Consider the following 16,130-nt stretch of genomic DNA (forward strand, 5'->3'; position numbering starts at 1 on the left):
GGCTAGTCGAACAGAACATCCTTAGGGAGACAGAGCCACCCCAGAGGCTTTGTGGGCAGAAAATCTTTAGGCAAAGTGATTCATCATGTGTGGCAAGATGACTGTGACATCTAAAGATTCTTGCCTGGAGCAGCATGGTACATGCTATAAGGGATCAAGCATTCTGAAAAGCATCCATGCACATCTCAAGCTTCAGTAAAAAAAAGTTCATGTTTTAAATAACAGAATACTGGCTATTAAAAAATTGTGTATGTGAATTTGCGTCTTGTAGTGGAAAACTATGAAGACCCTTTCAGCTTGTCTGAACCTATGCTTTCGGCCTAACATAGAAACAAGCGAGATTTTACTAATTTTGCATTCCAACCTCACTCCTTCAGAGTCTAAACAAAGGATGTTTTAACATCTGGCTCATAATCCTTCCTCCAACGTAAGCAAGACATAGCCTTGCAGGCTTATTTAGAAGTTGGCCATCAATAAATGATTATTTTTCCCACTTTAAAACATATTTTCCCATAATGGCTTTAATTATCCTCTTGTCTATTCACCATAACTTCTAGCTCTTCTAACGGAGAATTAGAGAATGCATTGCTACACCTCCACCGCAACAGGAGAACAAACAGGTTTGATCTTCCAAATAGAGTGCAGAGTAATCTGTCCTGTGCAGGACAATACTGTGCCCTAGAGCACCCCTGGTCAGGATCTGCACTTAAAGGCCACTTAGAAGATAGGAGTTTTGAATGTACAAATGTCTCACAAACAAGCAAAAAGACCCACACTGGAATAAAGACGCCTCTACCATGGTATCCCACTAATAGCACTGGCCAGTAACAGGTGCACAGAGAAAGAACCACAAAACCCCAGAGCTAATGCGAAGAATGATACGCTCCAAATTTCAACGGTCATGTGTTACAGCCAACTAAGTACCATGCTATAAGCAACAACAGAGTGTAATCAGATGCAAAACTCATTTTCTTTACCTTTAAGTCGAAGGAAATAAAAAGAAAATATACCTACAAAGAGCAACACATCTGCACAAACCCAGAAAAAACGGCCTTTCTTAAAACAGTCAAAAAAAAAAAAAAGTCAACAGACCAAGGAAGACAGACAAGCCAGGTAAAGACAGGAAAAATCCCAGGGTGCAGATGAGTGTGAGCCTGATGGAAATGCTCAGGTGGAACAGTGGACTGATCCAGACGGGTGCATTCAAGGGACAAAAATACAAGTTTAACCGCCCAGTAAAACTACAGTAAAATTATACTCTATAGATTTGAGGACAGATAATTCTCTTGCCAGTTCTAGTGGAAATTAAAGTTTACGTTATTTTCTACCTCTGATTTTTTAGCAACTTTTGAAGGAAACGAACTGGACCAATGACACACTATTTGTGTTGCATTAACAAAGAAGAAAGCAACATAAATGTATCACCAAGAAAATAGCAGAGATCAGATAGAAGGGCAGTGGCAACTTTAAAAACATAGTATTCAGTTCAATAGCAGTGTTGAGGTTGATTATCAGGGGAATAATGATGCTTAAAAGCACAGGTTAAAAAAATGAAAAAAATTACTAGGGCCTGGGTAACATTTTCTCCTGATGAATCACTGCCTTTCAATTTGGTGTTTTATTTCACACTGGTTTACTGGCATTTGCACTATGTCTCTATTATGAGACCAAGCTGTATCTATGCTGAGGGAAGAGGGGGAGGCACCCAAAACAGAAACTCGGAGGAACACGATCAGCAGGGAAGCTTGCCTCCTTCGTACTGCAGTGTCCACCAAGCACGACAGAGCCAGCTAAAGCCAGTGCCTGGAGATCAAGACATTTGTGTTCCACATTTTCTGCTATGTAGGTAAAACGAGAGAAATCAACACAGAAAATCCTCTATATTTTAAAAAAATCCTTCTTTACCCTTACTCAGTTCTAAATATCTTGCTGGCAGCCCGCTGTTTATTGTGTATACGTATGCAAACTATCCTACATAAAATGGTTACCAACCGGAGAAACACATAGGCTTTTTCCTTATGCCAGCAGCAAGCCATATTCCTTTTCATAGTTTGCAACTGTGCCACTGAACCAACAAACCCCAGCAGTATTCCTCTTCTGACCCCTCTTCCTTCACCTGCCCCCCGCCCCGCCCCCCCAAAAAAAATACTGAAGAAAGAAAGAGGTTTATATTTCATTCAACAGCTTTACGAAGTTGTTTGGTTTTTTTAAACCATGTACCTTTTGAACTACATTTCTAGGAAGATACATTCCTAATGTAACAGCAAAAATATAAATTAAATAAGGAATATACACATATACTGGACAAAAATATTCATTGTAATTGTGCACAGGGCTTAGTGCCAGATAGCTGTCAAACAAAGGAACAAAATCATACAGTTGTTTGGCACTCAAGGCTGAAATCATTGTGAAACATGTACTGTTTATAAATTGTCATTGATGAATAAAAGGAGCGAACAAAAAAATTAAAGGAAACGCAGCCAAGCACCAGAAAGACAAGCCAATCATCACTCCTCCTCCCACCACTCACAGTAATCAAACAAAACAAAATAACCTCCAAAACCCCCAGCATACTGGGCAAGAACAACATAGCGGTGCAAGGTAACTGAGCATTGCATGAACAAGTGACTTCAGACTGTGCTTTCTTAGTTCACCTCAAAGTACCCAGAAAAGGGATAGATTCAGACACCTGAAAAAAATGGTACTTTGATTTCTCAGCTTCGTTATTTATAAAGTAATATTTAAAACACCAGCAATGTTAGTGACATTTATCTTAAGCTTAAAAATATCAATCCCAGAAGATGTAAAGAAAAATTGTTTCAGCAATGGCAAAATATATTAGAAGATCTTTCACCACAGAACATAGTGTTGCTGAAAAAAAATACCACATCATCTGTCATTGAGAAGAAAGATTTAATTCACATCAGGTGAAAGGATGACACTTCTCTAACTACAAACAGAATTGTATCCCGGAAAATAAGTCAGAGCTCAGTTGCTGATCTTGCACAGCGGTACAAATTTCAGTATCTTTCAAACTTGAAGCTGTATAATAATGCAACACATCTACATGGAAACAAAATCACCTCTAAATTTAAAGAAAAAAAACTTGTAAATATAACAAAACACCAAACTTTTTTGACTGATAAGTAGAATATTAAGGTGTGCTAAATGCCATATGTACAACACACATATGACCTTCTGTAGACTCCCCTGAAGTTAGGGTGACCCAGTCAGAAGATTCACTACATTTCACAAGGCCATGCAACTTGTAAAATAGGTAAGGCATATTTAAGAAATACGGTACTGTAAGGAATTAATTTTTGTAAATCTCTATTCAAGCAGGTCAATCAGACTGCAGTTCAAGTTGGGAAGTACCTCAAGATTCCAAATAAATATATAAATACATTAAGTCTGAGGTGACAGCTTGTAATGAACTAGCAGTATGTGAAACAAATAAATGTCATTAGAAAGAAATTAATCCGGTCAGAAATGGAAGTGTTATTTATCACAGCAAAATAGTAAGGCAAACTTCACTTTGCTCCTACGATGCAGAAAATGTACCTAAAACTGCAGTACCCTGATACAGTCTATAAGTACACTCTTTCCTTTCTTACAGAACTTTTTTTTTAAAACTTGATATGAATTTATTTATGATATAGCGATGCACTTAGGTACTCAGTGCAGACCCCAGGGATCACCCCTGAAGCTTCCAAGACTGCTAACAAGTCACACATTAGTCTCAAGATTTCTGCTTTCTATGTCCCATTGTATAAGAGGAAGAAATTGCAAGATGCCTTATTTGTGTTGCATTCGTGCCTAAAGTGCCAGGCTTATTGTAGAGGTTCCTATCACGCTGGCAAGTAAACTAAAATTTCGTTACAGACATTGTGACAATAGTACTGATTTTGCATGTGGTCTGGGCAATCCCAAATTGAATTTACACATTCTACATTTACACATTACATATTTTGGTGCGCTTGGTTCCTAGCTACCTCAAAGGCTCACGGCCAGACCTCAGCAGTTTTAGGATAAAACCATAAAATGAGCCTCAACTTATTTCACTATTAGCTACTGTGCTTCTTCCCCATTCCCATTTCAATGAACCTTTTTTTATTTCATCACTGACCTTAAGGCAATTGCTTTCTTTAAAGGAATCAGTAGCAGTAATCCCAAATACTGCCAGTTTCTTTAATCCCGTACGTAACACATCACATAAAATGACCTATCAACTCTCTCTTATTTCATCTTCAGACGCGACACCCCGGTGAGTGTCTTCCAAAAAAACACAGCCAAACAGCACCCTCCCTCCACCAAATGCCACCCTGGCGAAACTTCTACACATAAGGATAACAATGTTTCTGTTTCTGAAAGTGACCCTCCATCCGGATGCCTAAGAAATAACTCCTCAGAATTTTCAGCTGACTTCCCAACGTACATATATGCGTTAGTGACAGAAGCTGAACGCCCATCTGAAAGCCACAGTACTGTTAGCCTTCAGAAAAGCATAAAAAGGGCAGCAACCAAGAAAGCCTTGCAAATAAAGTAAGATACTACCATCGCTTAATAGAGCAAGTCGCAATTCTCCAGTCTTCGGTACTTTTCTGTTGCATGAGAATCTTTCACCTACTTTTCAGAAACAAAACTTCGGTGCAATACTGGACTGAAGTGAAAGCGTCCAGACTTTATTTTCAAATTCAATTTAAAAAAACTGTTGTTTTCTTTTGACAATACTTGTTCCATTAATCCACTATATATCTGAAGTATTGCACACCTACACACTACACCTTAAAACTCCAGGGAAGCTGTAGCGGCCACTCAGGCAACTCACAAAACCAATAGTATTAGAGGTCCAACACCTTCATGCACCTAAAAAATAAAACTACATCTTTTATAGGCTTGCTCATTCAATGTCATCTGGTTTACTTTCCCCTGAGGTATCTGTGTTTCTAAACAAAGTCGGGTTTCCAGCAGCAACACACATTTGACTCACTAAAACCCAATCTCTAAAGAAAACTATTAACAACTTCAAATCATATTAATGCAAATACTATAATGCCCCAAATCACAAAAGCCACTTGTTTTGGCACGAGCAGCCTAGTTAGAATATTTTGGTTGATCAGTTCAGAATTTAATCACTAGATACAGGCTGCTGCATTTATTAAAAACTGGACTGCTAGCAACTGACAGGCTACAGTTACATGCACGCAAGAATGAAAAAAAAAATAATGGAATTAAATAGAGATTAAATAAATGATTTTTTATGCACCTGGCGATAAGCAAACATCTTTATTGCAAAACAAAGACAAGCCATGAAAAATTACAAAATTATCTTTTAATCACCAGTGAGCTTTCTACAGTCTCCTATTTGAACAGGATAATAGTTATTATGTAGATCCCTGAGCAACTGCCTCATGGGGAAGTTACATCACCAGTATGGGAGAGATTCACCTCCTCCTCCCTTCTCCCTGGAAAGAAGCTTGGCGCCTTCAGACAGACTGAAATTTAAAATCCTACAGCTTCACCCAGCTGATCCCATCCACTGGAACGCATCTACAAGTGCCCAGGGATGGCAGGAACCACAGGAGAGAAATATGCCCTTTCAGCATTTCATGCACTGATGAGCCTTGTAACAGATAAACATACCCTACAGCAGCTAAACTGACATGTTATAACAATGAGGAAGCGCAAGACTTAAAAATTTCATCAGATAACTATTTATGCCCTTTTTCAAAGGCAGAATACACTGTGAATAAATCAACGCTCAAACATATCAGAGTGCATTAACCAAAAAACAAGCTTTGCAGAACAAATTTTATCAGAAGTAAAATATTCCCAAATTCAAAAGCCGCAGACTCGCACATTTAAATCCCCGGACCGGCAATTCAGAAGCACTTAGTACGACAAAAAACTCCAGGTTTAAGCGCGAGACCTTTTTGTAGCAGGCAAGTTTTCACCTTCCTCCACACGATGAACACTGGGTCCTGTTTGTTCTCCCATTAGCGCAGCGCAGGGCAGCGCTCCTGCTTGTGGGCCACCAGCCCCACTTACGGGATGGTACCTGCGCACTGGGAGCATCCAGTGAGAAGGTTACTAGCAGCTCTTCCTTGTACAATGTGCAATCACACAGCGTGACGGATTTTCAGGGAAACATGTCTTCACTTTCTTACTTGCCAGAAAGGAAACTTTTCTTTCCTCGAACTGCAGCGCTGCAGACTAAGTTTGAGAACAACTCCAAGATGATGAAAATCATCTAAACTTGTACAACGCTACCCAGGCTCGTTACGGATGAGCTGCCTCAGTGCTCCAGCATACTGGTGGATGGCCGACAGGGCAAGGGGAAGGCTGCCCGCTCCTCACCCCGGCAAGCCCCCTGCCAGCAGGCAGCTGCGGCCCCGCACCTACCTGGAAGACCCGCACCTGAGCACCACCTGAGGAGGGCTGTCAGCGCCCCTCCGCCAGCTGCTGGCTAGCCAGAGGATGGAGGTCTCAAGGGGGAGAGAGCACAAGCAGACACCTGCTACAGCATAACGTTACACAAAGGACACAAGCCCCCCACCCCACCCCCCCACTGCATTTGTAGCGAGCCTTGAGGTATTACTGTATTTAAAGAAACGTTAGGAAAGCCATTTGAAATATTACTGTAAACAGAAGGGAAAACCAAGCTTAACACACACTCTTGTGAGCAAAAACCCAAGGGTAAAAATGCCCTGCACTTAGCGCTTTCACTAAATGACTGTGTAATTTAATTTCCCAGAAACCCATTAGCTTTCACAAAAGGAAAATGAAGAGCAGATGAGAGCAATTCTTTGGTGTGAGTGGAATTTATTTATTGTAATACCTGGGGGGGGGGGGGGGGGAGATATCAGAAACTGTACCAACAGACACAAAACATCATGACTCTAGAAAGCTTCATCCTACCGACCGGCAGCCCTGAGGTTTTATAGGTACCGCTGAGAAGAGCCTGCCTCTGCTCAATACACCACACCACAGCCAGGACACAGCCACACGCAGAAACACCCCAGGACAAAAGGATTGCTAGCATTTAAAACAAAACAAAAATAAATAAAAACAAGTAAAAAAAAAGAGGACCTCCATTTATTTACGGATATTTTAGGTGTGCGTATATGAAGCAAGTGATACACATAATTATCTGGAAAAGAGGAAGAAATCGTTAAAATTTAACTGAACACGTTACTCTGGGTTTGAAATTTTCATTAAAACCCCAAAATACTACAAACTTCACATCAGAATTTTAGCAAATCCATAATATTTTATATAAACAGTGTCAATCTAGCAATTAAGCACAGCAACACACCCCAAAAGGAAAACAAACATTCTCAGAAGGAAATTCAAATGTATGTCTTCCATTTGCCAGATTTATTATATGCAATGATTTGGAAAAAAATATTTTTTTAAAAAAGAAACATAAGCCTACCTGAAACAACAAAACATGAAACTTCACTGGGATGAAGGAATCTCAACACTCACTTTGGGAAAAGTAGCCATGATGTATTACATATAGATGAGTCAGTGTCTCGATCTTTTTAGCTTTAATAATCAAAACGATAAGCAATTCAATAAAATGCAAGCATAATGCTGTGAAACTGCATAATGCCAGTTACTGTAAAGTGAATTTCAAGGAACTTTTCCAGCATGGGAAGTTTACAATGTATGGATTGTGCTGGACCCCTGTCTTAGAGGAGGAGACCTGTACCCCTAAGTATCATAACTGTGGATAATTCAGACTTGCATCTTTTATGCTCAGAAAAGTTTTTCTGAAGTCTTAACCTACAATAATATTTGACACAATCATGCACTATGGGAAGCTTATTAGTTATCCTTTTACAATTTTCCTTCAACTTACTGCCCTGCTCCTGTAAAATGAGATAAACTGAAGCACTTGTCATAATCTTTGTTGTACCTCTATTTTGTCATTTTCTTCTTTTAACATTCTCCTCTGTCTTCCTAATGAATTCTCTGAAAGATACAAAATATTCTGCCCCCACCATTCTCCAAGTTAATACCAATGTAACTGCATATAAGTTCTTTCAGATCAATCTTGCAATTACTTATGTCCCTGGAGATCATTTCCATTGTGATGCCTATTTTATTCCATGTGTTAAATTAGTAAGGACTATTATTTTGGACAAATACAAGCTCTGCCAACTCACTACTTGCATCTGCCCTCTCCCTTCCTAAAAGGTAATTAAAACAAGATTCCTAGTAAAAACTATAATGGCATCATTCATAATATTTGCCACATTCATAACTACTTACCCTTGCTTACTTCCTACTATTGCCTTTACCATCATAAGATCATTTAATAAGCTCTACTTGTTTGATTTGAAAACTCTTACTGAATGGCTACTGAAGAAGAAAACTAGCAGTTTTCATGAAGATTAGTTAAGATTCTTAACTGAGAAATAATTCAGATGCATGCCTTTTTTAAATTGTATTTTTAAGTTCAAAAGCCTCTCCTTTTACCAAGAATAACCCTTCCCAAATTATGATTTAAAAGGCTTGCGTCACCTGTTTGATAACAATATCAACACTGGAAAGCTTACAGAGAGGCTTCAGCTATTTACCATGTTGCTTCAAAAAATGCCCCAATGTTCATCTTTAAAAACTCTTACCACTCTATCCAAGCCAACTGTTGTACTTAACTTACTAGTCAAACAATAGATACTACAACAAAAATTACGTAGTAATTTCACTAGTTTGCAAGATGCACTGGCAGAAGCACAGCCATTCTTACAAACCCACACAATCAGACAATTAAATCAATTAAGTGAACAGTAACTCTAAAATTAGAAGGTACCCTAATCCAGATATCGATCGCTTACTTCTATGATTGATCCACCAAATGAATCTTCAGTTTCACAGCAACTCAAAAGGCTACCTTTGAAAATTCATGGAATTTGGCTTCGAGCATCTCTCCGTTCCTGACGCCCTTGACTTCACACGGCAGTTTCTACCCAGCACATACCTATTAACCACTTGCTACACCAGTGCAAGACAGTTAAGCACTAACAGAGGGTAAAATAAATGGTATGTGTATATATATATATATATATATGTAATCTACTTGCAAACCCTGTCTTGCAAAGCCTGATGACAAACCACCCAAGTGATTGAAGCACGTCAAGTACTACCAACATTAAAGGAAGCCACACTGCAAAAAAACCCAAAATGTATTACTCTGCTTTCACCAATTTTTTTCAGTCAGGGCAAGAATCAGGCTTACCATTCATATTCACAGTATAGAGTACAAGAAACTATCTTTTGATTAACACTTCAAATAATTTATAGCTCTTCTCTAACAAGCGTCTGCTCTCTCCCTTGTAAATACTGACTGATGTATGTCCTGACTTCCCTGCATTGTCAGGTCCCCTGTACTCTTAATGCTGGCCATAAGAAAACATCATGGCCATAAAAGGAGCATAGTTGCCACCTCACTAGGATACTAACAGAGGTGAGTGCTACAACATCAACAGATGATGTGAAACAAACCAGTAACCACAACACTGCAGTTGGTCTACTGGAGTTACTGAGCAGGTGAGGTCAGGAATCATCAAAATGTTTGGGTTGGAAGAGACCTTAAAGATCACCTAGTTCCAACCCCCCCCGCCTCCCCTGCCATTGGCAGGGACCCCTCCAACCAGCCCAGGCTGCCCCCAGCCCCATCCAGCCTGGCCTTGGGCACTGCCAGGGATGGGGCACCCACAGCTGCTCTGGGCAGCCTGGGCCAGTGCCTCACCACCCTCACAGTGAAGAATTTCTTCCCAATATCTAATTAAATCTCACCTTTTTTAGTTAAAAACCATTACCCCTTGTCCCCTCTACTAAAAAGTCTGTCCACATCTTTCTTACAAGCCCCCTTAAAAAGATGCAAATTACCTAAAATCCTCCATTCCCACACATTCAGAGTTTCTGATTCTGACAGTGTCCAGTTACCTTGGTTGACAGGTCTTCAAATCCTGTGGCTACCTCAGGAACATTCAGAGCTCTACGATTTAACCCAATTAAACTGTAAAGCAACTAGTTAAAGAAACAATGAGAAAATAAGGAAGTATACTTGAAAGTAAACTTGGAAGAATGATATCTCTCTCTCTACTCCAGGGATCGACTGTAACATGGCAAGCTTATGTTCAACCGCCATGTTTTCACTCACTATTGACTAAATTTTTTTAATTACTTTTAATCATGTATAAGCTTGGGCAGTACACATATGATGAACATTGAGCGCAAGAGCCTTGCCTTTATCCTTTGTGCCTCTTGTGGAAAGACAGACACAGAAAATAAATTAAGTCACCCACTTCAAATTTTCAAGATGGACCAACAAAAACCCCTTTAAGCTATATTCAAGAAAGATCTGCTTGCTTTCTTCCTGGTAAGCAGCAGTGGAAAAGCTCAGTAGAACAAAGTCCAGGGAACAGCACAACAGAAGACACAATACCACATGCTTGAAGAGTCCTAGCAAAAACTGACCTCTACTTGCAAGTGCAGAGCACTAAAAAGCAGCATAATTACAGAGAAAAGAATCTCATATCCTGTGAATAGTTTTCTAGAATGTAATTAAAACAGAAAGTGTTGAATAAGCAAAGATTATCAAGTCTAAATGGAGTTACAATACCACCAATATATCTTAGCCTGATTTTCTACATATCTCTATGGATACCAACAGACTATGCTGGTGCCAAGAGGATTCAGTGGTTTTACTTAAAATACAAGCAACGGCCCGTCTTTTTTTATACTAACAAATCAACAGGATAATTCTGGAATTCATTAGTGAAGAACACTAACCAATCCAACATAATAGCTTTACTTCCTCTGCAAAACACTTCAAAAAAAATATCTAAATGAATATGGAAATGCATCTTTCTGTGGCAAATTGTTCATTATTGAATCATTATCAACTCTTGTTAGACAAAATTTTTCTCTTTTGCAACGTACAACATCATTAAAATGTTTGAGAGCTCCATCATGAAAGACAGTGGCACTTTATAATCCACTATCTCTTCAGGCAAATATGCTTACGGCTGAGCACAATACACAAAATAACAACATACCCTTGACACACAATTCTTTCTTTTAATGGTGCTTTTAAGTGTTGACAGCAATGGTGCAATATATTGTTGCTCTTTTTTATTTTTTTAAGTACTTTTTAACTATTTCAGAGATGTATTTCACTCACGATAAAATGCTGGGAAGGGATGCATCTCTTAGATCTTCAGCGTGGAACCCCAGATGCTCCATCGCTCCTATCAGCCTAGTGAGATCTTTCCTATAAGCTCATCAAGTTCATATTCTTAGCCTCCATCTCCTTTGAACCCCTGAAGATCAGACTGATCAATCAATGCATTAAATATCATCTACAGAAACTTATAAAATGAATGTTTTCATTCTGTTTATGGGGACATGCCTACAATTTGATATCTAAAAAAAATGTGTAACTTTTTTTTTGGTCTAATGACTTAAGAAGAAACCTCATTTTCCTTTTCAATAACAAACAAAAAACCATAGGCACAGATAGTGGTACTGATAGAAAACTACTACTCAATGTTTTTATGTAGCTTTTATCATTCCTCTCTCCAAACTTCCAGCACTAACTTAAAATAAGCTGCAAAAATTCATGATGCAAAAGTATGATATACAAAGCTGTATGCCATACTACAACATAAGTAAAATTAAAACAATTTTTTCTTATGACAAGCAAAAAACCACAGGTGGAATACTTTTAAAAGCATACTTTTAAAGTTTTGAGATGTACATTTCTTATACATGCTGAAAGCCTTCTATAGTTCTTTGCTGCATATAGAAGGAAATTAAGTACCACTGCTTCAGCAAAATAAAATCCTTAAGAACCGTTAGCCATAAAGCATTACAATACTATTTCAGTTCACAGCTACTTTGGGTAAGTGGCTGACTCATGTACATCTTACAATTAATTAATTCTTTAGAAAACAATCTCAATAGAGGATTCTTCTCAAATCTGTATTAACAAAGTAATTCTATTATGTCTAACAGAATCATCTAGACATCTCTTCAATAAAAATGAAAAACTAAGAAAATACAGTTGCACCAATTATTTTCTTCATATATTTTAAGGCATATATTGTATATAAATTGGATGACTCAATATAAAAGCATGAGCAAGTAGTTTCCCTTTGGTAATACCAGTTTTTAAAAAACATCATGTATTTCTGTAAAATACAGCCAGTATCAGCTACAAAGCCTAAAGCCATTCCGTATGTGCTACTGATCAAAATACTGACGAAACAATTGAAGTAACTTGCATTTTTAGTCTCCTGTATTTACAAAAGGAGAGAACATACTTGCAATGGTATTGGGAGGAAGCTCTATTCTGCTTTATCAAAATAACTAAAGGAAACTACACGCTTTACTGTCCTCAGATACAAGTACCATTTACCAGCTGACTCGTACTCTCTGTAAACAAACACTACAGGGACAGTCATTTTAGTATTACATTTTTTCAGGTTCATATATGAAGGTTTAAACAAAATTCTGTTTTCAGCAGTAGCTGTGCTTTGTCTGCCTCCATTTCAGAGAAAACTGAAGTAGTAAACAAAGACTGAGCAAAGTAGAAAGATTTCCAAAAGAAATTGCAGACCACCAGGATTTGGATTTAGGTAATCCACTTAGATTACCATGGCTGTGTCTTAAAAGGACAATACTGAGATCACAAAATAGGTCATGTCTACAAGACACAGAATATGTAAGTGAAACAATGTCAAATGTACAAATTCAGAACAGAGTCATCCCAAATTTTAAGACAGAAAAAAAATTTATTTTTTTCCTGAGACCATGTATTGCCAAACAATAAATATTCTGAAATCAACATTTTAATGCTCCAAACTGGAACAGGGAGAGGAGTTTCAAACAATGCCATCAATAGATTAATGTGTTTTAGGTAACACAAAAGTGCAGACAATAAAGAAAAAGCTTTCAATACCTAAGCCCACAACCTAATACACATTTTGCTTGGTTTTTTTCCAGTTTCAAAAGCAGCAAATGCTGGACACCTGCAAGCCTGGAAACAACAACAGTATCTGCCCAGCAAAACAAGAGTTTGCATTTGTTTCTTAGAAGTGACAACACTTCTAATACCACAAGTATCAAAGAAATTAGAAAATTAAGAGGCAAGCCCTCAAATTATTATCTGAAGAAATGCCTGAAGTAAATTGTCAGGTAGTTCAGGAACTGATAGTATTAGAAAAAAAATGTGTTTTTTTTTTAATACACAAGTTTAAAATTGCTGTAGATGTCTTCTCAGCAAAACTTAAGGAAAATTCACTTTAAAATAATTTAGAATTTACAAGAGAAATGTAAAAATTAAAACAAAATGTATCAGTTCCCAAGATCAAATTGAGAAAATCTAGGTGGTTCCTTCTTCTCAAAAGTCCTGGACAAGAGTCTTTATGAGGAAATCACCCAACATTAAAAAATTTCAATAGGAAAGTCAGTGTTGCTATGAGAAACAGAGCAACTTCCAGATGCTTGACATGTCAGGCCTAGACAAGGGAATGAAAAATGTCTCTTTCTGACCGAAGAGGCTTTGGGGGGATACTCGTAAAGAATTACCTACTTACCCATCAGATTTGAGTTCATGAAAGGTGTCGGGGACAATCCTTCATGGGGCCCTAATCGACTGTCATTCAAGTGATCACTGTAATGAGGACTGTCTGCAAAACCCTAGAGAAAAAAAAAAAAGACCAGAGTATTAAACAGATTATTTGGCAGCCCTGCTAATTGAGTGTAATGACACTTTCCTAATTAAATGTGCAGAGTTACAATTGGTCATTAATCACAAAAGTTGGCTTTCAGGTCTATCTGACAGAAATTACTCCCTGCCCACATTTTACTTTCTTCCCTTCTTTTATTTCTCCCCCATCAAAAAGGAACCACATAATTTCTTAATAATCTGTGTCCTCATGGACAATATTTCTAAAAGTTGAATAATAGTGAGATATTTTGATATTTTAATCCTCTTAGTGTTAAGTCACTAACCACAGAGTGTAAAATTCGTCTGAAGAACTTGCAACTGTTTTTTGCGTTGTGGTTTTCTTTTCCCCTTAAGGTTTCTGTTTGCATTAATAACAACACAGTAAAAGGGACAGGAAGAGTCACTGACATTAGGAAAAAATGTTAGTGCAAATGAGAAGAAGAAATTCCATTTCCCCTTGCAGCCTGCTATTAATGTACAGATTAACAGGCATTTTGACACTATCACATTACTGAACAGCACAGCTCGCTGACAAAAGGTTTACTACCAAACGGTGATTAAGCAAACAACTCTGGCATCCGATTTGCAAACAAGCACTCAAACTAAAATACGGTTTTGCACTTTTCTAGCATTAGTACAGCCAACTTAGCAGGCCTTGAAATGACCCTTACCCAGCCAGGAAACACTGGCTTATTGAAAGTTTTCACCAAAGGTATTGAGAGACAGAAAACACAGAAGCCCTAGGATGCACAATATTATTTGATTAACCCAATTACTTAAAATTCTCTTTTGTACCTTTCAGAACACCTTCAGCTTTTCCATATAAAGGTGGTAATACGATATTTGTCATTCAGACTGATCAGATGTGCACTGAATCACTCATTCTGTACCAAAACATGACAGACCTGGCACTCAAAACTGCACCTCCTTTGTAGCCAAAGTTTTGAAAAACACTTTGTAAACTTTATCTTACAATTCCCTCTTATTTCCTTCTGTAAGTCTGGTGGAGAGAAATCAAAAGCTCAGGCCTAATTAAGGGGTGGGGTGGGGGGGGGTGGAAATTGTTCACAGCTACCAGAAACCATCCGAAGTGCCCTGGGACTATAAAATCATCAATCACTGAACATTTATCATTTTTTTTCAGACTGCAGGCTCACGTTCAAGACAGCATTAATGGGGCTGAAACAGGCCTCACTATCTTTGCAGGCATGCTGTCAGTTCTACCAGAGGGCTAGTAACTGAGGGGTAAATAACTGTCAGATCCCTACCGCTGCTTATGGATGCGTGTCACAACTCTGGCTGCTATTCTGCTTTAAAAGTAATCTTCTGGGAGTCCCAACTCCCAAATGAATCTTTGGCTGACTTTATCTACTTTAGAATCGGCGATACACATGTGATAGGCATTCAGAAACAGTCTTAGTGACATTTACAACTTGGTTATGACCACAAGGGTGTCCTCTGGTAACCATGACCTAGCCCCGTCTGTCAGACAAGCAGCATGTAGCAGCAGCTGCCGAGGAAATGGAGTGGCTCCTAGCTAAGGTCACCACATGTGGTTTATTTTTATGCTGAAATGAAACAAAAAAGAAATTAAGTCTGCTGAATAAAGAAACAAAAAATTTGCAAAAAGAGGACCAAAAAAAGTAAAGCTTTTAAGTAGGTGGGTTCCTACTGGGTGCTCTGCTTGCACTCTTTATTGTGGTGGGGGCTTTTCAAGCCTTTTTTCCTAAGACAATACTTCAACTATATTTTAATTTTTAAAGAAAAAAAAACTCTGAAGGATGTTATCAGTGATAAACCAGAATCCATCTCAGACATTCAGAAAGTGATGTCTAGGTGAGCCCCAGAAACTGAAACGTTCAAACGATCTTTATTTACAAAGTAAATAAATATATATATACTGAAAATGTAACAGGAGTAAGACTGATTTCATACACGGTTATGCACCATGCAACACAATCTACCTAATGCACAGGAGTAATACCACTTCTCCCCAAGTTAATATCGCACATCCCCCCTCAAAATAGAGGAACTGTAGAACTCTGTCAGTAGGTTACACAGCAAGGAATGTTCTCCCTTCTACTACCAGAATTCCTTCAAATAATCCTTTACATCATGTTCTTGTCATATACCCTCCCAGTTTCCCAGAATGCACTCACATCCAATTACCACAGCGTCAAAGTTATGTTTCTACACCACTAGACAAATCAACTACTTTATCTTAAAAATGCTCCAAGAAATCCTCCACAACACTGAAGCCATAGAAAACAGACCGTTTACTCTACAGGGGAAATGTGCTAGGGCATATGCAAACACGTCAGAGAGAATTGGGGTTTTTTTCTGTACTCCAATTCCTAACTAAAATTGATTCTGTCAGGCATTTCTT

The 16,130-nt window shown here is 38.3% G+C and overlaps 1 protein-coding gene across 8 annotated transcripts in view; it reads right to left on the reverse strand.

Moving 5' to 3' along the window:
• The window catches only part of TCF12 (transcription factor 12), a 173,963-nt gene that overhangs the window by 96,504 nt on the left and 61,329 nt on the right, over positions 1 to 16,130 (reverse strand). For all 8 annotated transcript variants that reach the window (XM_080396637.1, XM_080396641.1, XM_080396640.1 and 5 more), the window contains exon 6: positions 13,611 to 13,713. In XM_080396637.1, the coding sequence (XP_080252763.1) occupies positions 13,611 to 13,713 (103 nt within the window). The remainder of the gene's footprint in view (positions 1 to 13,610; positions 13,714 to 16,130) is intronic.

The sequence above is a fragment of the Falco punctatus genome (assembly GCF_963210335.1).
Source record: "Falco punctatus genome assembly, chromosome: 7".
NCBI lineage: Eukaryota > Metazoa > Chordata > Aves > Falconiformes > Falconidae > Falco > Falco punctatus.